Genomic DNA, 20,553 nt, shown 5'->3' on the forward strand with positions numbered 1-20,553 from the left:
AAAATGCCAGAAAGAGACTTCAGCAGTACAAAGACTGAACTATGGGTGAATAGCAACATATTATGCAGTCCAATAATTGTACATATGAAGGATGTATTTATCTATGGATAACACCAAGGTAAACCAATTGTGAAGACTGCCTTCTTTCAACAGTGAAACATGTGGAGTTTCTCTAATAGTTTAAGAAATCGTATTGTAGTTTTCAGTGGTAATTAATGAGATTTTTCAAAGCATTTTGGATAATTATCTTCATTCAGTGGTACAGTAAGGGTTTGAATTTTTTGACATGATAATTACTGCATTCTCTCCATTGCAAAAGGTCTATCATTGCTTGAATGAACATGAAGATGAAATAATGAGTACTTCTTGACCTCCACAATCCCTGGATAGAGATATTATTCAGCCACCATGCCTTACTGACAAACATTCAGGATTTGTATGCATTGTCCCACAGGACAGTTTGGGCTATTTTGGCCGTCACATGAAGCCCTACATCATTTTATGTGGTAGAAAAAAGTAAAATTCCACCAGGAATGAAATTCATCAGTACCATGAACCAAAATCGAGGGAAAATCAGTACAAAATATGAGAAAAATAAGGAAGAAGTTGCCATTAAACTACGTTGTTGATGCAGTAGATTGCTGTAAAGCCTAGTGATATGATGGTTTTATGAGAATGAAGAACATTAGAACAGCAAAAACACAAATTTAGGTAGTAGTGAAAGGAAAAAAAAGACTAAGGAGGAGATGTAGATAATCTTAGCTGGAAACAGTGAAAACGGAAGTGGAGAGAAGAACTCTGAGACAGAAAAAAGATCTAGGAAGAGCTGATGAATGCTTGTGCATTATATGCAGGAAACAGCAGTTTGATATGATGATCAAGATGATTTCTTACTTATACTTGAATTCCTTGCATCAGTTGCATTTAGTTTTGCTCCACATCTCAGCAGCCTGATGTCACATGAGATTTCAAAGTGGTTTAAGATCATCACAGCCATTACAGTTTCTTTGGTATTTGACAGAATATTGTCAATCTCACCTCTAATTCTATTTTGTGCTTACAATTTTCTCTCCTTTTCTTTCCCTAGAAATATTTAGGGTGTGTACATTGTCCTCATGAGTTTGAGTAGTACACATCTGATATCAAATCTGAAATTTCCTGCATAAGAAACATTTTTCAGCTTCATTCTTATTCTAAACTCACCCATTATTGTGTTGCAGTAAGACTTAAGGTTCATGAACTTCTTTCCCCAATCTAAGAATTAACTTTTCATTGATAACATCATTCCCCTCTGCAGCTGTGTTCCACATGAATCATAGGTATCTGCTGCTAACCACATGCTATCCCAAGCAAGTTATCAACACTGGGAACTAATTATCATTTGAAATAATTTTATATTGATCATTAATGCTCTTTTCTACTACTTCAACTCCCTAGAAAGATCATAAACATGCCCTCCTCCATTGTGATTGTATGACTAATTACTGAGCAGTTGCTTACTTGCAGGGTGGGTTTATATCACGCAGGGACCATAACACTTGTGAAATGCAGGGACCCTGTTCAACAATATGTATTCATATTTCTTAAATGTATTATTTGATTTTCGTATAACATCTGAAGGTAATACTTACATACTTGTCTGAAAGAACAGACACTGTTGATGATCCACAGCTGTATTAAATAATTTTAAATTAATTCCCTGAATGTGAATTCCTTAAAACTGGCTGCATTACATTTTCACTTTTTTTGTTAGGTTGTGGATCTATGCCTGATACAGCTGATATTAAGAAATCCACATTCATTGAATTAATTTTGAATATAAATGTTACATATAATAATTTATTTCACCAATTTGAACACTAACAGGTGCTACACACTTTAATGTTCAAACTATTATCTGACAAACTTGAGAAACATTAATGAGACACAAAAACTACCAGTCACAAATGAGTTTTATTAACTCCATTCATGTAGAAAGGAAAAACCACTGTCTAGATAAGTAAATATTTAAGTACAGGCTGTATCACAACTAACAGCAAAAACTGACATGTCTGAAAATATACAAGAATAGAAGCAAAAGCATTCAAGTAAGGATGATCCCACAAATGAGCAACTTGCAAGATAACTGCAAGTATGTGGTTACAAGCTACCATTGAGTACAGTATGAAATATTGTTCTAGATAGTGCAAATGTATTTAAAATGCAATCTTTTTGTTAAGCCATCATCTGATTGGTCTCAGACTCCACCCATGACATACCTTAGCAAGAAATGCAATACATCTTCAGCACATTACATTTTACAAACATGTTACAATTTACTATGCACTTGTACCTGTTGAAGAAGGTGTCCCATGTGTCACCTTCACATTTGCATACAATAATGCATACATCTCTCCAGTCAGATACCAATTCTCCAAGTGCTCCAGATCACCTTGTAAATCTTCACATGACTGTACAATTTTCTGCTCCATTTCTTTGACTGTATCTTATGGAATGCTGTACACTTCACTTTTGAGATGACCCTGGATAGAAAATTCTGAACGATTCAGGTCAGGTGATTGCAGGACCGAGGTGCAGATCCTGCTCGATCTATCCATTGTGGTCTATATTGGTGCATTGGGTGTCATCTTTCTTCAGTAGCAAAATGTGCCAGTACCCTATTATTTATGCACTACATTCCACAATCAGTGCCCTTGGGTGCAATTCAAGTCCAGTTAGTTGAGGCCTTTTCAAAAAGTTTAGAATTCAAATACTTTTGTGAAAACTAAGACAATATTTCATATGAAAAATTCAACCAAGAAAATTGAAAAACTTTGTGAGAGAGACGTGCTGGCCATTATTTATCTTCAGGAAACAAAATATTAATCACTGCCAGTAAACACACTTAAAAGTATGCACACGCTTTCCTAGATTTGGAACCCCTATTTCCTTCCTCAAGACGCACAGAGGGCTAGGATGGGAAGTTAAAAATGAAGAACAGGTCACTGAGATGAGAGGAAGGCACCTGTTTTCAGGGTAAGAGGAGACCAAGTGAGTGTGCGTACACATTATCTAATCAAAAATATCCTGACGCATAATACCGGATATTAATATGGGGTGTGCACACTTTGCCTTTATGATGGTGATGGCTTGAATTCTGTGGAGGGCACTTTCAGTGAGGTATCTGAATGTCTGTGGAGAAATGGCAGACCATTATTCCACAAGAGCTGAAATGAGAGGAGGTGGACAGTGTGATCTGGAATGAAGTTGAAGTTCTAGCCCATCAGAAAGGTGGTCCATTGGGTTTAGGTTGGGACTCTGGGCAGGCCAGTCCATTTCAGAAATGTTATTGTCCAACAACCATTGGCCCACAGATGCTGCTTTATGAGAGGGTGCATTGTCACACTGATATAATCACCATTTTGAACAGTTCTTCTACTGTACACAGCCCACAATGCTGTAAAATGTGTTCAGATCCTCCTGCATTTAGCATTTTCTTAAGCGCAATAATAGGACTACAGTAGTAGGACTATTCATGAAACACACCTCCGTACCATAACACCACATCCTCCATACTTCATTGTTGGCACTACACATCATGGCAAGTGATGTTCTCAAGTCATTCACCAAACCCAAACCCTTCCGCCAGATTGCTGCAGGGTATAGCATGAGTTATCTGTCCAAATCATTCATTTCAATTCATGTGCTGTCCTGTGGCATTGCTCTTGGACTACAGAAATGTATTGCTTACAAGGAACTGCTCGACCATTCTACATCATTCTCTTGAACTCCTTGTGATGCAGTCATTGTGCTAGCTGAACTGCTGGTGGCACTTGTGAACTCGCAAGTGAATCCTTCTGCTGATTTCATGCAGGTTTTGCAACCATTCTCTGCAGTGTTCAATGGTCCCTCTCTATCAGTACAAGAGCTCTGACTGGTCTTGGAATATCTGTCTTGATGAATTTGTTACTCAGGTGATGTTCAGCGACCAGTCCACATTAAAAGTCATTGAGCTCTCCTGACCAATCTGTTCCATTTTACAAGTAATCTACATGCCTGGTAACTTCCAATTACTTCAAAACCTGTCTACGCCATGAGCAAGCCACCTTACAGTGAGTGGCAGAGCGTACATTTCCTAATATTATATTTTGCCCCTTTCCTGCTCCAGTTGTTAGTGATGCATGAGAATGATGTTGGGACGCCTCCACATGAGCTTTGATTGTTCCCATCATGATCATTTCATGTGATGTGTATGGGGATGCACGCATGATGACTTGCATTAGTTTTCGTAGGCTCGTCTCTAACTCCTGTACTATTCCTCCCTGATAAGGGTCCCATACTGATAACCAATACTGATGAATTGATTGAATGAGTTTTTTGGAAGCAATTTCCTTTATGCAAGAGTTGTGGTCACGATGTATAGGATGAACCAAAACCTCCTTGACAGACCTTCAAAGGATGCTCAGGGCACTCTCTGAACATCCCGGCACATAGGACCGTGGTTTTTTGTGGCTCATTACAGAATTATTGTGTTTTGTTTGGTTTCTCACCCCAGTTACCTTTGTACCAGTATTGCACGGAAACTACAGCACAGCAGTCCAAATGTCAATGGTATAAGATGTGTGTCTTGTTTGGAAACAAACTCGTTCCATTCTCTCATGAAACTTACTGTTGACAATGGTAAAGCCCACTCTACTCTTTGCCCTCAAGCCTACATCCAGTACTGCTTGGTACAGTCTTGGATTTGAGAGTGTTAGCTATTCCTTCTCTACTGACAACAAAATACCCCCGCCCTCCCCCCCCCCCCCCCTTTTTTTGTACTGGTGGGTCTGCCTCTCATGATATCTGGTAGTCAGAGCCACATTACATGAGGTGTTCCAGAAACTTTTGCTCAGATATTGCATTATGTTTGTCAACAGTACTGAATATTTTGCTTCTGTAAGGTAAATACTGGAAAGAGCTGCGTCTCACGCTATTTCATAGGACTTGTTTGTGAACCCATGTTTACTGGACTGTTTTTGCTTCTGTTTTTGTACTTCCAGCCATGTCAGTTCCTGCCGTTAATTACAATACATACCATATAACTCCAAGTTTAATGTCCCTTCCCAGTAAGAAAATTGTTAATCCTTTGAGGTGACTATGCAGTAACGTCTCAAGACTGTCAGATCATGGAGTCTAGTGCTGAACTGATTCGATCTCAGGTCTTTGTTAGTTGATTCTGCTGGTCAGTCTCAATGTGGTTTTCAAACTCTTGCTGCACACACCGAGGTACTGATGGACTGAATAAATGTTTCAGCCTCAGTTATACTTTTTATTAGTAGGACCATACGAAAAACACATCCAAGTTAGAATACTACCTTGAATACAGTTTTCAACTTTCAGACAAAACACACATAGGTACATTTGTACCAAAAAATGGTTACATTGGAATAATATTGCAAGTATTCAGTATTTTGTTTATCATGTGTAGCATTAATGCCGAGGAGAACGATGCTTTTCAGTCATGTTACTTGTAGCCGGACTAGCACTATTCAAAAAAGTTCATTTAGCCTGCCTTTTACAGATAATAAGTCTCTCCATTATAAAACTGAAATAAAATTTTAGTCCACTACTCACTTAGTTCATGTGTGACTGAAACTGATCAGGATGATCTTATTCTTGTTTTCACTAAGTAGGAAGAATAAGGTAATATTGTTCCAGATTTCTAATATCACTCAAGTTACTGGCAGGCAGAACTTGTTTGGTTATTTGGGAATGACACAAGTTTTTCATAGAACAAAAAAAGAAAATGCTGGTTTATTAGAAGTCTACAGAATATAACTTAACAATGATAATAAATTTCCATTGTGGCAAAGAACACAAAAAAATTTGCCTGCTAAGACAGAGGTATTTAAATCTCAGTGAAGTTATTAAGTAAGACTGTTTACAATGCAAAACTTTAACATACTTCCTTATTTAATAACTTACATTCCCTTATATTTTTGCACAACTGTCTTAGTTGGGTAGCAAATAATGGTTTTGTTAATAAATCCGCATCCTGGTTTTCTGTATCTACTCTCGAAATGTTAATTTCATCAGCTGTAACTAATTCTTGAACAAAGAAGTGTCTGAGACAAAAATGTTTTGTCCATTGGTGAAATTCAGGATTCTGTGCTAGTCGAACAGCAGTTTCATTGTGCATTCGTAGGAAAGGTTTCGAATCCTTTAGCTGGCAAAGTTCGGTTAAAAGTCCGTTCATCCAAACCATGTCTCATGCTGCTTCACCAGCCGTTACAACTTCAGCTTCTGTATTAGAGATTGCAACTTAAGTTTGTCACTGACTCATCCAAATAACAGGTGCACCAAAGTACAGGCAGAGAACACCTAAGGTAGATCGTCCAGTCCCTAAATCACCTCTTTGATCAGCGTCACTATAACATTCAAGAGAATGCCTTTGTCTTCACCATTTTTGTAAATAAGTCCATAGTCATACATGCCTCTCAAACAGCAAAAAAATTCTTTTTACTCTTATTACATGCTGTTGTAACTCACCGATCTTTCAAAGTGCCGCCGTGCAGTAACGCGCGTCCTCTACATGCGGCGCTGTCTGCCAGCCATGCAGCAGCAGCGCCACCTAAGCGGCCAGCCAGCCAGCAGCCGCTAGACTTGGACTCAGTTATGATTTGTCTGTTAAAGTGTACACACGTCTTACTCTGTTTACTTGATCTGTGACTTTCATGTATTGCGTCTTCCTTGAAATATATTTGTTCAACTTGAAGTTATTACAATTGGCGACGAGGTAGTGATTTTTCTTTTCCACCGTTGACCCACATGTTTCCATGGCTACTTTAGAGCAACTATTGCAAGGTCTCATAGAACAGCAAACGCTTCTCACAAATGCGATTCGTGATTTCGTCGTGGCATCAAATGCGGGGCGTCTTTCGTCATTGTCTCTACCTACTTTTCCTCCTTACGATGAGACTGCAGAAGACTGGTCTGATTACGAAAAACGTCTTCGACAGCACTTCTTGGCATTTCATGTCGTGGACGAACAAACATGTAAGTCTCTGTTCCCTTCATAGATTTCACCTCAAATGTGTTGGTTTTTGCCGCAATTAGCTCCTTTGAAAGATCCTGCGTCTTTGTCCTTTGCTGAAATGTGCTCACTTCTGTCCGTCTATTTTCAAAAGCAAACGCATGTGATAGCCTCTCGTTGCCTTTTATCATTGTCAAAAACAACCGAATCAATCCTATCATGCTTGGGCTGCTGAACTTCACGGCCTCAGTAGACAGTGTCAATTTGTTACTGAAGTTCACAAAGAATCCTACGCCAATTCCATGGTACGGGATGCTATTATCCGATCGGCGCCCGACAAAGAAGTTAGGCAACATGCCCGTCAGTTGGCAAATCTGACTCTAGATGAAGTCCTATCCATCGCTCAGTCTTTTGAAATTTCTCGCACCGCTCGAGCGCAAATAGAGGCATGGGGTGATGTCGGGGAAATACAACATCTGTGCGATGTTGACGAAGTGTGTGGTGTGTCCCCGCTGGCCGACGTGGCCACAGTATGCTCCAGAGTGCAGCCTCGGCCTAACCGTAAACAAACGTCTAAGAAACTGCAACAAAATCCACGGCAACTTCCTTCATGTCTGCGGTGTTTTACAAAACATTCACGAGAAGATTGTCCACAACGTTGGGCCATGTGTCACAAATGCAAAAAAAAGGGTCATGTGTCATCCGTTTGCAAATCTGACCACATATATGATGTTCATGAACATGACGCTGATTCTGATTCTGTGTTGTCTGTCAATTGTACTTCTTCCCTTTCAGGGAAGTTATTCCTCACTGTCCAAATACTTGGTCGAGATGTTCGCATGCAGGTGGATACTGGTTCTGCTGCCACTATCATCAATTCTCAGACATATCTTCAGTTGGGTTCTCCAATCCTGTCACGTGTCACTAGCCAATTACGAACTTATAATAAACAGAAGATTTCTCTCTTGGGACAATTTGATGCTGAGGTATCTTACAAATCTGTTGTTCGAACTGTTCCCATATTTGTGGTTGACCATAGTAATGCGTATAATCTTTTTGGTTTCGATGCCTTTCGCGTTTTTGGGTTCTCCATAGATGACTCTGTCAGTATCGTCTCTGATACTATTCCTTATGCTCAATTGGATTCCTTGTCGACGACATTTTCTTCCCTTTTTTCTCCTGGGTTAGGCCGTGCAAACCATTTTGAAGTTCATATCACACTCAAACCCATTGCTCGGCCAAAGTTTTTTCGGGCTCAGCCCATTCCTGTGGCCCTTCATTATCAGGTCAAACGGGAGCTGGATCGTCTCACTGCTTCAGAGGTCTTGCTTCCTGTCAGTTCCAGTGAGTGGTCCTCTCCTGTCGTTGTCGTTGCTAAGCCAAATGGTGATAGTCGTCTCTGTGGCGACTTCAAAGCCACTGTAAGTCCTCAATGCCTTATTGACACTTACCCTATGCCTCGACCTGAAGAATTGTTCACTAAACTTGCTGGAGGCCAGTATTTTTCTAAACTTGACCTGTCAGAAGCTTATCATCAACTTCCTCTCGACGCTGCTTCCCGGCAGTTTCTGGTCCATAACATGCCTTTAGGCCTCTATCAATACCAGCGATTGCCGTTCGGGGTTGCAAGTACCCCTGCTCTCTTTCAGCAATTCTTGGAACAATTATTGCTCACTGTCCCTGGGTGTATAAATTACCATGACAACATTGTTATCACTGGCTCCACCACTGACGAACATCTTCAAGATCTCTGCACGCTTTTTCATGTCTTACAGACTGCCGGTCTTAAGTGTAATCTTCAGAAATCAAAATTTTTTCAGGCATCTATCACGTACTTGGGGTTTCAACTCTCTCGGGATGGTATTCGTCCATTTCAGCAAACTGTTGCTGCGATCGATGCCCTTCCTCACCCTACATCTGTTAAGGAACTGCAGGCCTTCTTGGGGAAAATAGCATACTATCACAAGTTTTTACCATCTGCTGCTTCGGTGGCTCAGCCGTTGCATCACCTGTTGCATAAAAACGTGCCTTTTCACTGGTCCGTGTCATGCGATGCGGCTTTCCAAAATTTGAAGACTATGCTGAAACAGGCCCCATGCCTGGCTACTTATCGACCTGGCCAACACCTTGTTCTTGCCACGGACGCCTCTCAGTATGGGGTCGGTGCAGTCCTTGCGCACCATTTTTCTGATGGTTCTGAACAACCCATTGCTTATGCCTCCAAAATGCTCACAGATGCCCAACAAAAGTATTCTCAAATTGAAAAAGAAGCTTTGGCCATTATTTATGCTCTTCATAAGTTTGGTGTTTTTCTCTATGGATCCAAATTTCATCTTGTTACGGATCACAAACCACTTGTTTCCTTGTTTTATCCATCAACGTCACTTCCCGACAAGGCGGCACACCGCCTCCAGCGTTGGGCTCTTTATTTGCCTCGTTTCAATTAAGAGATTCATTTCCGGCCGACAGCTCAACATGTGAATGCTGATGCACTGTCTAACCTTCCCATGGGTCCTGATCTAGCATTCGATAGGGACGAACTTTTGTATTTCCACCTGGATGTTGCCGAGCAACGGGTTGTGGACGGGTTCCCCATCACTGGGGACCGGCTGGCGGCTGCTACGGGTTCTGACCCTCCCCTCCCCTAGGTTTTACACTGTATTCAGAAGGGTTGGGCCTGATCGTCCGTCCGCTAAGACTTCTGATCCGTTGCGCAACTACTACACTTTGCGTTACCGCCTCACGGCTAGGGATGGTGTTATCCTCCTTTCCACAAAAAATGCTTCGCCGTGTGTTGTGGTACCTGCGTCTTTGCATGCTTCGGTCTTGCGCCTCCTTCACCAAGGGCACTGGGGTGTCTCTCGCACAAATTCTCTGGCGCGCTGTCATGGGTACTGGCCCGGCATCGACTCTGAAATTGCACTGGTCGCTGCCTGCGGCCCTTGTGCATCACAGGCCACAGCCCCAAAGTCATCTTTGTCACCGTGGCCTTCGCCTGAGAAGCCCTGGGAGCATATTCATGCTGACTTTGCAGGACCTTTTTTAGGTACTTATTGGCTTCTCGTTATTGACGCCTACTCTAACTTTCCTTTCATTGTCCATTGCACATTGCCTACCACCGCGGCAACCACCAATGCTCTAGCTCGCATTTTCTCTTTCGATGGCCTTCCCTCTACTCTTGATACTGATAATGGTTGCCAATTTGCCTCTTCCAATTTTGCGGATTTTTGTGATCGTCACTGCGTCATGCATGTCACGGCCCCTCCGTTCCATCCACAGTCAAACGGTGAGGCTGAACGACTGGTCTGCACATTTAAGGCTCAGATGAGGAAACTCCTGACTTCTTCTGCTGATGATGCACTTCTCCAATTTCTGAATTCTTATCGTTTCACCCCCATGGGCGACCACAGCCCAGCTGAGCTCTTACATGGCCGACAACCCCGCACGCCACTTCATCTCCTGCAGCCTTCCACCTCACGGCCGCGGGTGCCTTCGCTTGGCCGGTTCACAGCCGACGACCTTGTATGGGTACGGGGATATGGCAGGCGGCCAAAATGGAGTCCTGGCTGCATCTAATGACACCGTGGCCGACGCCTGTGTGAAATCCAGACGGACATGGGTGTTGCAGTGCATCATTCGAGCCAGCTTCAGCCTCGTGTGCCGGCAATGCCTGTTCCGGATGCTTCAACACCACCTTCGGCTCTAGCTGACGCTCGAGATACTGGAATCTCTCATTACTCACAACGCAGTCCTCTCACCATCATATCGGTGCCAGCACAAGAACTGACACCACCAGGAGACGTGCCCATGCAGGAACCAGATGACCATCATCTGTCGGAGCAACTCTACTCCCCTCCTCCTACGGACGCGTACACATCGCCCATGTCTCCCGTTATAACAACAGGACTTGCCGCAATGGGCAGATTGGTGCACGGGGCCCCAACAGATTTGACCCCCACGTCTCCTGTCATCTCGACCCGTTATCATCGGGGACACTTCCGTCCATACAGGAAGCCTCCTCCTCGAGACTTTACGGCCAGTCAAACAACACCTATGGATGTTAGCAATCTACAGGCCACCTCCATCAAGACCTGTGCAAAAAATTCAAAGGGGGGAAAAGTGTTGTGACTCGCCGATCTTTCAAAGTGCTGCCGCGCAGCTACACGCGTCCTCTACATGTGGCGCTGTCTGCCAGCCATGCAGCAGCAATGCCACCTAAGCGGCCAGCCAGCCAGCGGCCGCTAGACTTGGACTCAGTTATGATTTGACTGTTAAAGTGTACACGTCTTACTCTGTTTACTTGATCTGTGACTTTCATGTATTGCGTCTTCCTTAAAATATATTTGTTCAACTTGAAGTTATTACACATGCTCTGTTAGATTTTCAAGACATCTAGATACTACTTCAACAGCATATGATATGCCTAGTCTTGTCCCACACATTAGGTACATCAAGGACCCAACTGCTTGTCGATAAGGATATTCAGTGTTGATAGGGTTCTCTTCTATGGCATCATCCTTGATAATTGGAGTTGTTACAGCTCTACAGTCACTCATGCCAAAGCACTCAAAAACTTTCTTGGTGTAGTGAGTCTGACTGACTTGAATGGACCCATCTTCTTTTCGATCATTTCCAAGTCTAAGAAATATGATGCTGGCTTTGATTTTACTCTGAATTGTCTTTCAAGATCTTCACTAAATTATTTAAGTTCACAGTCATTATTTGTCACAGTCAGTCAATCATCAACAAAGAGTTTGAAGAAAATCTTGTCAGAAATTTTCTGACTCGTAAAGACGTAAGGATCAGCTTTACTTCTCTTAAATCCTAATTCCGTCACATAATTAGTGGATCTCTCATTCCAGCAGCAGTGTGCCTGTTTCAGGCCATATAAGCTTTTCAATAATCAACATACTTTCCTAGAACTATCTTTATAACCTTCAGGTTATGTTGTAGAACCTCGTCCCCCTGTGTGGCTGGCAGGAAGTATACCATGGACAAGTTGTGAACTTTGGTAGATGCAGGTTATTGTCTGTCACTTCCAGCCACTCTTCTTTTCTTCAGCACATGACTTTTGGCCACATAAGACATGAAGTGAAGGAATTCTGCTACCTTGGTGGCAAAGTAACAAATTACAGGTGGAGCAAGGTGGATATAAGTACAGACTAGCACAGGGAAGGAGGGCAGAGTCTGCTGTTATCAGGTATAGGTCTTACTTTGAGGAATAAATTTTTGAGAATGTATGTCTGGAGTACAGCATTGTGAGGAAGTGAATCGTCAACTGTGGGGAAACAAGAAAAGGAGAGAATAAAAGCATTTAAAATGTGATTTTACATAAAAATGCTGAAATCTTGTATTTTTTTCTTCTCTATAGTTTGTATTAATGTATTTTAAAGGTTAAGTTGAACTTTTCAAAACATGTAGAAGATATAGATATTGGAAACTGCTAGGGCATTATTTTCATTTTTCAGTCAAAGAAAGAACAACTGTTTTTATATCTTAATGTTTCACTTTATTACGGTGTATGAGGGAGCGTATAAACTGAATAATGTGCCTTGTTCTAGGTGATGTATTTGTTGGTTGAATGTGTTGTTGTTGTTAATTTCAACAATTAGAAAGTGGTAAATTGCTACTCACCACATAGAAGAATTGGTGAGTGGCAGACAGGTCATTTGAATGAAAGAAGGCTGTTAGAAATTACGAGCTAGTGTACAGAGTTATTGTTCAGATTTTGAAAAACACACACACACTGCCATTGTTCTCTCTGGGTGCCTTGAGATGACAGTGGCTGTGTGTGTGTGTGTGTGAGAGAGAGAGAGAGAGAGAGAGAGAGAGAGAGAGAGAGAGAGAGAGAGAGAGAGAGTGTGTGTGTGTGTGTGTGTGTGTGTGTGTGTGTGTGTGTGAGAGAGAGAGAGAGAGAGAGAGAGAGAGAGAGAGAGAGAGAGAGAGCTCAAGAAAGGATTCGTCCAAAAACTAGCAAAGCTTTTTGTCTTGTTTATGTGCCTGTTGATGACTCATTACCTCTGATATTTGGTAAGTGGTCACCTTTCTCCTAAATTGTTTATGTTTATACTTCCTCATTTTTTTTAAGGTCAAAGAAGAAGAAGATGATGATGATGGCCACATTACTATTGGTGTGAACAAGACAACTATCCTGCTAAAGGACTTGGTCATCCGAAAAAATGAATGTTCCTCTGTTAGCAGTGTTAAAGAGGATAACACAGTTGAAAACTTCAAAAAATTCAGAAAGGTATGTATTTTTGTGCTTCTTGTAGTTTTTAATGTAGTGCTCACCATTCACTTTATTCAACACCTAGCCTCACATGTATTAATTAGCTTATTAGACAACAACTAATTTGATTTAGAATATATATGAATGAAAGCATATCATTTTCCAATAGATTTGCAAAAGAGTAAGAAGGGAAGAATGAAGAATCAGCCTCAGCGGTCCTCAGAGTTCAGTTTTTTAAAACAGTGAAGTCATATTTTAGAAGAGTCGCATTCAAATCCTTGCCGGTCCATATACTGATAGTTGTAGGAAACCCCCAATCATACTGTCATTGTTGGAATGGATTTTAATCATCCAACAGTCAGTTGGGAAAATTGCAGTTTTATTACTGGGGTGTGTGACAAGACATCCTGCAAAATATTACTAAATGATTTCTTTAAGAACTAACTAGAGGAAATTGTTTGATAGCTCACTCATAATGGGTCTAATGGCAACAAACAGACCTGACCTATTTGAGGATATCCACATAGAAACTGGTATCAGTGACCTCGAGCCATTAGTAGTAACAATGGTTACTAAAGTACAAAGTGCAACTAAAACAAGTAGAAGGGATTAGAGTTTCAGCAAACGAAAACAATAAGCAGTAGTGTCATAGCTTATGAATGCACTCAAAACATTTACTTCTGGAAAAGAGCGCTTAGAAGAACTGCGACTCAGGTTTAGGAGAATAGTTGACCATGCACTTGAAAGATATATACCTCTCAGAATACTTCATGATGGGATGACCCTCCATGGTATACAATCACTATAGAGGAACTTCTAAAGAAACAGAGACTACTACCACAGAGGGTGTAAAACAAAGTATAGGGCAATAATTAGAGAGAGAGTGAAACATATTTGGCTGTCTAGAAGACATTGCATAAAAGCATCAATAATTACCATTAGAGAATATTATTGAAGGATCTCTCACGAAAGCCAAAGAAGTGCTGATCATATGTAAAGGCTGCTAGTGGTATCAAAGTTAGTGTCCAGACACTCATGGATGAGACACGGAATGAAACCAGAGGGTAACACAACAATAGCAGAAACACTGAACTTGGGTTTCAAATTTTCCTGTACAAATGAAAATTTGGAGTTGTTGCTTCAGGTGAATTCTCACACCGCTCCATTTTCTCAATGGTGTTGAGAAACAGCTGGAATCACTAAAATTGAACAAAGCTTCAAAGCCCAATATATCCGTATCAGATCCTGCATCAGATTTGTGGCTGAGTTAGACCCTCATTTAACTACAGTCTCCTGTGAATCCATCATACAAACGATTCTGCCCACGAGTTGGAAGACATAATGACCTCCTCCATACCGGCCAGTGTAGGTTCCGTAAACATTGATGATGTGGAACTCAACTCACACTTTTCTCACATGACGTTCTGATAGCCATGGATCAGGGCAGTCAGGTAAATGTAGTATTTCTCAATTTCCAGAAAGCATTTGACTTACAATTTGTACCACATCTGTGCTTTGAGGATTTCTTGGTAGGAAGTATGCACCATGTTATCTTGGCTGGAGAGTTATCGACAGATCTACATGTACAGCTATATCTACATACATACTCCAGAATCCACCATAAAGTGCGTGGCACAGGGTACCCTGTACTGCTAATGCTCATTTCCGTTCCTGTTCCACTCATAAATAGAGCGAGGGAAATGCGACTCTCTATGTGCCTCCGTATGAGTCCTAATTTCTCAAATATTATCTTCATGGTCCCTACACAAAATTTATGTTGGTGTCAGTAGAATTGTTCTGCAGTCAGCTTCAAATGCTGGTTCTCTAAGTTTTCTCAGTAATGTTCGTCGAAAAGATCGTCACCTTCCCTCCAGGGATTCCCATTTGAATTCCCGAAGCATCTCCCTAGCACTTGCATGTTGTTCAAACCTACCTACCGGTAACAAATCTAGCAGCCTGTCTTTCAACTCCTTCGATGTCTTCCTTTAATCTGATCTGGTACAGATTCCAAACACTTGAGCAGTACTGAGAATAGGTCACACTTGCATTCTGTATGCAGTCTCCTGCACAGATGAACCACACTTCCCAAAATTCTCCCATTACACCGAATTCTGCAGCTCATGGTCTCGTGGTTGCATTCTCGCTACCCGAGCACGGGGTCCCGGGTTCGATTCCCGGCAGGGTCAGGAATTTTCACCTGCCTCGAGATGACTGAGTGTTTGTGTTGTCCCCATCATTTCATCATCATCATCCAGGAAAGTGGCGAAATTGGGCTGAGCAAAGGTTGGGAAATTGTACGGGTGCTGATAACCGCTCAGTTGAGCGCCCCACAAACCAAACATCATCATCATCATCATTACAGCAAAGTTGACCATTTGCCTTTCCTACCACAATGTTCACATGCTCATTCCATTTCATATCACTTTGCAGCTTTATGCCCACATATTTAAATGATGTGTCTGTGCCATATAGGTCAATACTAACGCTGTATCCGAACATCAAGGGTTTGCTTTCCTTACTCACCTGCATCAACTTACATTTTTCTACTTTTAAAGCTAGCTGCTATTCATCACACGAACTAGAAATTTTCTCTGAGTCATCTTGTATCCTCCTACAGTCATTCATCTTCCACACTGTACCGTACACTACAGCATCATCAGCAAATAACTGCAGATTGCTGCCCACTCTGCCTGCCAGCTCATTTATGCATATCAAAAATAATAGCAGTCCTATCGCACTTCTCTGGGGCAATCCTGATGATACCCTTGTCTCTGGTGAACAATTGCCATCAAGGACAACATGCTGGGTTCTATTACTAAAGAAGTCTTCAAGCCACTTACATATCTGTGTGCCTATTTCATCTGTTTGTGCCTTTGTTAACAGCCTGCAATGGGGCACTGTGTCAGACATTTTCCAGAAATCCAGAAATATAGCATCTGCCTGTTGCCCTTCATCTGTTCGCAGTACATCATGTGAGAAAGGGCACACTGAGTTTCACACGAGTGATGCTTTTTAAAACCATGGTGATTGATGGACATAAGCCTCTCATTCTCAAAAAAAAATTGTTATATTCAAACTGAGAATATATTCAACGATTCTGCGGCAAATCAGTGTTATGGATATTGATCTATAATTTTGTGGGTCCATTCGTTTACTCTTCTTATGTACAGGAGAGACGTGTGCTTTTTTCCAGTCGCTTGAAACTTTGCACTGGGTGGGAGATTCGTGATAACTGCAAGCTAAGTAAGGGTTCAATGCCATAGAGTACGCTTTCTAATTCTGAATTGAGTTTCCATCCATACGTGGTGACATTTGTTTTCAACTCTTTCAATTGTTTCTCTACACCAGGGATGCTTATTGCTATGTTGTCCATATGGGAGTCTGTTTGATGGTCAAATGATGGTATGTTTGTATTTGTGTTAACTAAGTCTTAAGCAAGAAATTTAAAACTTCAGCTTTCTTTTTGCTAGCTTCAACTGTTGCACCAGGCTGGTCAACGAGTGATTGGATGGAAGCCTTAGCTTACATAGGACCAGAATTTTCCCGGATTCTCAGTCAGTCTTTTGCTAAGGTATAACGGTGGCAGTTGCTGTATGCTTCATGCATAGATCGTTTCAGACACATGAATCTCTATTACCCTGTGCCTGTTGTGTCGAAGTAATTACAAGTGTGCCCAGAGAAGTATGTTGGGCCACTTGATGTTCATGTTGTATATTAACAACCTTGTGGACAATATTAATACTAACCTCAGGCATTTTGAAGGTGATTCAGTTAGCTGTGATGAAGTACTGTCTGAAGAAAGCTGCATAAATTTTGAGTTAGATCTTGATAAGATTTCAAAGTGGTACAAAGATTAGCAACATGCTTTAAATGTTCAATTGTGCACTTCACAAAACAAAAAAATGTAGAATCCTATGACTGTTATATTAGTGGATCACAGCTGGAATCAATCAACTCGTACAAATACCTGGATGTAACTGTGTTGTAATGCAGGCACGGCTCGTGGTTTCTATACTGGGGAAGGCTGTGGTATTTATCGATCGGAGCCAAAATATACCTAGGGTTACGCTACAGATTAGTCTGACATAAACAACTAAGAATTCAGGGGGAGGGGGGTGGGCATATCACTCTCTACCCATAATTTTACGTACTGTATCTTCTATAATCAGGTATTAAATATCATTAGAAGTTAAATTCGAGTTAAAATCTTTGGTTAGTGTTTTTAAATGTCATCATTACATTTTCTGACACTTTGCAGCAAACCATATGAAAAGACGCGTTTCGGAGAGATCTTTAATGCGATGAAAGTTAACTTTGCGGCCGCTTAATATTTTAGGTGCTTTCAGTTCTAAACTTAAGGTGTTTATTGTGGTTTACCTCCAAAGCTCGAAGTTTACAAGTTCGCATGACAATACTGTGATGTTTTGGTGACGTTACAGGTCTTGTGCAAGTAAAACTCACTAAAATCTTGCAAAATACACTCCAAAAAAGAAACTTGCTAATGTCACACTATATCAACAAAAGCAGTCAGCATCAGCAAGCAAGGAAAGCAAAGTAATGGGACAAATTTTGCGCGCTTTGTCCTCTAATCACTTATGAAACTCTCGCTAGATGGCAGTACTGTTATGTTACTGTAGTCTAGTGTACTCTGGCGGGATATTTGCAAACTTATAGTAAATGTGGATAAAATAGCCAATGTCAGAAACAAAACAACTATGTAAAACATTATCAAAACAATAATACTAAACGTCGATTAATGACGCATCGAAGCGTAGTAGAGATGTGCAGAGACAGAGATTGGATAGCAAAGTTTCGGCCACTCTACATTCCTTTATTACATACATAGTGGAAAGTGAAAAACGCGTGGTGGTTGGTATGACACCCTTAGGCTGCAAGCTCTGAGCCTTCGAGTCACCCATAGAGAGCAGTACTATGTAGAAGCCACACCCCCAACCCGCTACTACATGCAGCTTATGGACGTTCCAAGGCGCAGCCTAAACACTACTAACAGTTCGGAAAACATCTATCGATACAAACAGTTCCAAAAACGTTGACCATCGTTATTTTAATCGGAATGGGAATTATGCAAAATTCGCCCTGATAATTTTAATTATGTAATACGTTCTTGCGAAATTTACTTTAACATATATTTTGGGGCGGCTCTGCCTCAGAGCCTTTAATTACGTGTAGTGTGAAATTGAATGATTGCATTGGGTCAGTCATAGGTAAAGCAGATAGCAGATTTCAGTTTGCTGGTAGGATACTAGTGAAATGCAGTCAGTGTACAATAGCGAGTGCTTAAAATCACCTAAAAAGAAGAAAAAAAAAGAAAAAGAAAAAGAAAAAAAACCTGGGCTGCTGAAACATGTCACTTCAAGGTCACTCCCCAAGTGCCATAGAGTTGGTACTATAACTAACAAACAAGTGAGGAATGGGAGGCACCGCGTCTTCTGAACCAATAACAGCACCAAACAAAAGCCGGTTCCGGCGTTGACGCTACCATGTTGCTGGCTTCCATGTAAACATTGTATGTTAGTGCGCTGTTGTGTTGTGTTGTGCCGGCCGGTGTGGCCGTGCGGTTCTAGGCGCTTCAGTCTGGAACCGCGTGACCGCTATGGTCGCAGGTATGAATCCTGCCTTGGGCATGGATGTGTGTGATGTCCTTAGGTTAGTTAGGTTTAATTAGTTCTAAGTTCTAGGCAACTGATGTCCTCAGAAGTTAAGTCGCATAGTGCTCAGAGCCATTTGAACCATTTTTTTGTTGTGTTGTGTTGTGTTACCGCCTCGACTACAGTTGTTGTTTGTTAAACAATGTCACCAAAACGATGTCGTTCACCATGCGACAATCCATTGTGCCGCAGAGTGCCATTAAATAGTCAGGCTTTGGAATTGCTATGGAGGACACGTGAGTTTTACGAGCAAGAAAAAGAATTTGTTTCTGTTCATGGGCGTGCGTCGATTCCTGCCAATAAAGTTTTATAGCGTACTGTGAAAACTCTAGGACTCAGTGAAAGAGCAGTTATAATGAAAGGGGTGCTACTTCAAGACTTACAAGACAGTGAAGTAAACAGTGTGGAAGAAAGCCCCTGTGGAAGAAACAGGGTATTTTTAAGTACTCTGGGCAAGGCAAAAAGGCAGTCTCGTCCTGTTACAGATATTGATTATTTCCAATCTGATGTAATTTGTCGGCACATATACGGTTACTATAAAAGGAAAGAATACCCCACAATAGCGAAATTGTTAATTTCTTTAAAAGATAGTGAACTTTTCTCAGGGGGGAAAATGTCGCTTAAGATGATATTAAAAAGTATGGGCTTCCATTTTAAAAAGTGAGATGGACGAAAACTGTTACTAGAAAAAGCTCATGTCTTTGCAGCTCATACCATTTTCTTACACAAAATTGTAGGAAAGGACATACACTCAGTCATATGGTTAGACGAAACCTGGGTTAACACTGGAGACTCAGTTGAGAAATGCTGGACAGATGATACTCTGAATAGCAGCCATCATCAGCCAACAGGAAGAGGATTCTGATTAATTGTGGCCCATGCAGGATCTTCGAATTACTTTGTGCCTGAAGGACTTCTAGCTTTTTAATCGAAAAAAACCGGTGAGTATCATGAGCACATGGACCACACACGGTTACTACAGTGGTTTAAAAATTTGTTGCTCCAGTTTAGTGTTCCGACAGTTTTTGTGATGGACAATGCACTGTACTATTCCGTGAGTTTAGATAAAACTCCCACCACTAGTGACCATAAAGAAACTATGGTGCAGTGATTGCAGGCAAGAGGCATTGCTGCAGACATGAGCATGACAAAACCGCTGTTATACTCGCACCTGAAACAAAATAAACCTGTGATGCCTAAATACGTTGTACATGAAATTGCAAGCGAACAGGGTCACTTGCTAATTAGGCTACTGCCTTATCACTGTCATTTTAATCCAATTGAATTGGTTTAGAGTGAAGTCAAGGCGTACATTAGAAGTAACAACAAGACTTTTACTATAGCAGAAGTGGAAAGACTGCTACGTGAAGTTCTTGCTACTGTAGACACTACCTCATGGAGGAAAAAAGTAGACCATGTTGCTAAACTAATAAGAGAAGCACATACTATAGATGGCATTATGAATGAAAACAAATATTAATGATTTCTCTTAATGATGATGATGACGAAGACAACAGTTTTGACACTAATTCCGATGACAGTGAAGGAGAACCAGATGGAATTGTGCCATTGACATCGTAAATTGGCTAGTGTAAATGTATACAGAATTAATTTTTTTCTCTCTGCAATTGGATAGGCTATGCACGCTTTGCTTTATTTCT

At 41.2% G+C, this 20,553-nt stretch overlaps 1 protein-coding gene across 1 annotated transcript in view; it reads left to right on the forward strand.

Moving 5' to 3' along the window:
- Positions 1 to 20,553, forward strand: part of LOC124796271 (nibrin) — a 163,207-nt gene that overhangs the window by 140,387 nt on the left and 2,267 nt on the right. Inside the window, exon 9 of the mRNA XM_047260384.1 lies at positions 13,083 to 13,241. Within this exon, the coding sequence (XP_047116340.1) occupies positions 13,083 to 13,241 (159 nt within the window). The remainder of the gene's footprint in view (positions 1 to 13,082; positions 13,242 to 20,553) is intronic.

Source organism: Schistocerca piceifrons, chromosome 4, assembly GCF_021461385.2.
Source record: "Schistocerca piceifrons isolate TAMUIC-IGC-003096 chromosome 4, iqSchPice1.1, whole genome shotgun sequence".
In the NCBI taxonomy this organism is placed as follows: domain Eukaryota; kingdom Metazoa; phylum Arthropoda; class Insecta; order Orthoptera; family Acrididae; genus Schistocerca; species Schistocerca piceifrons.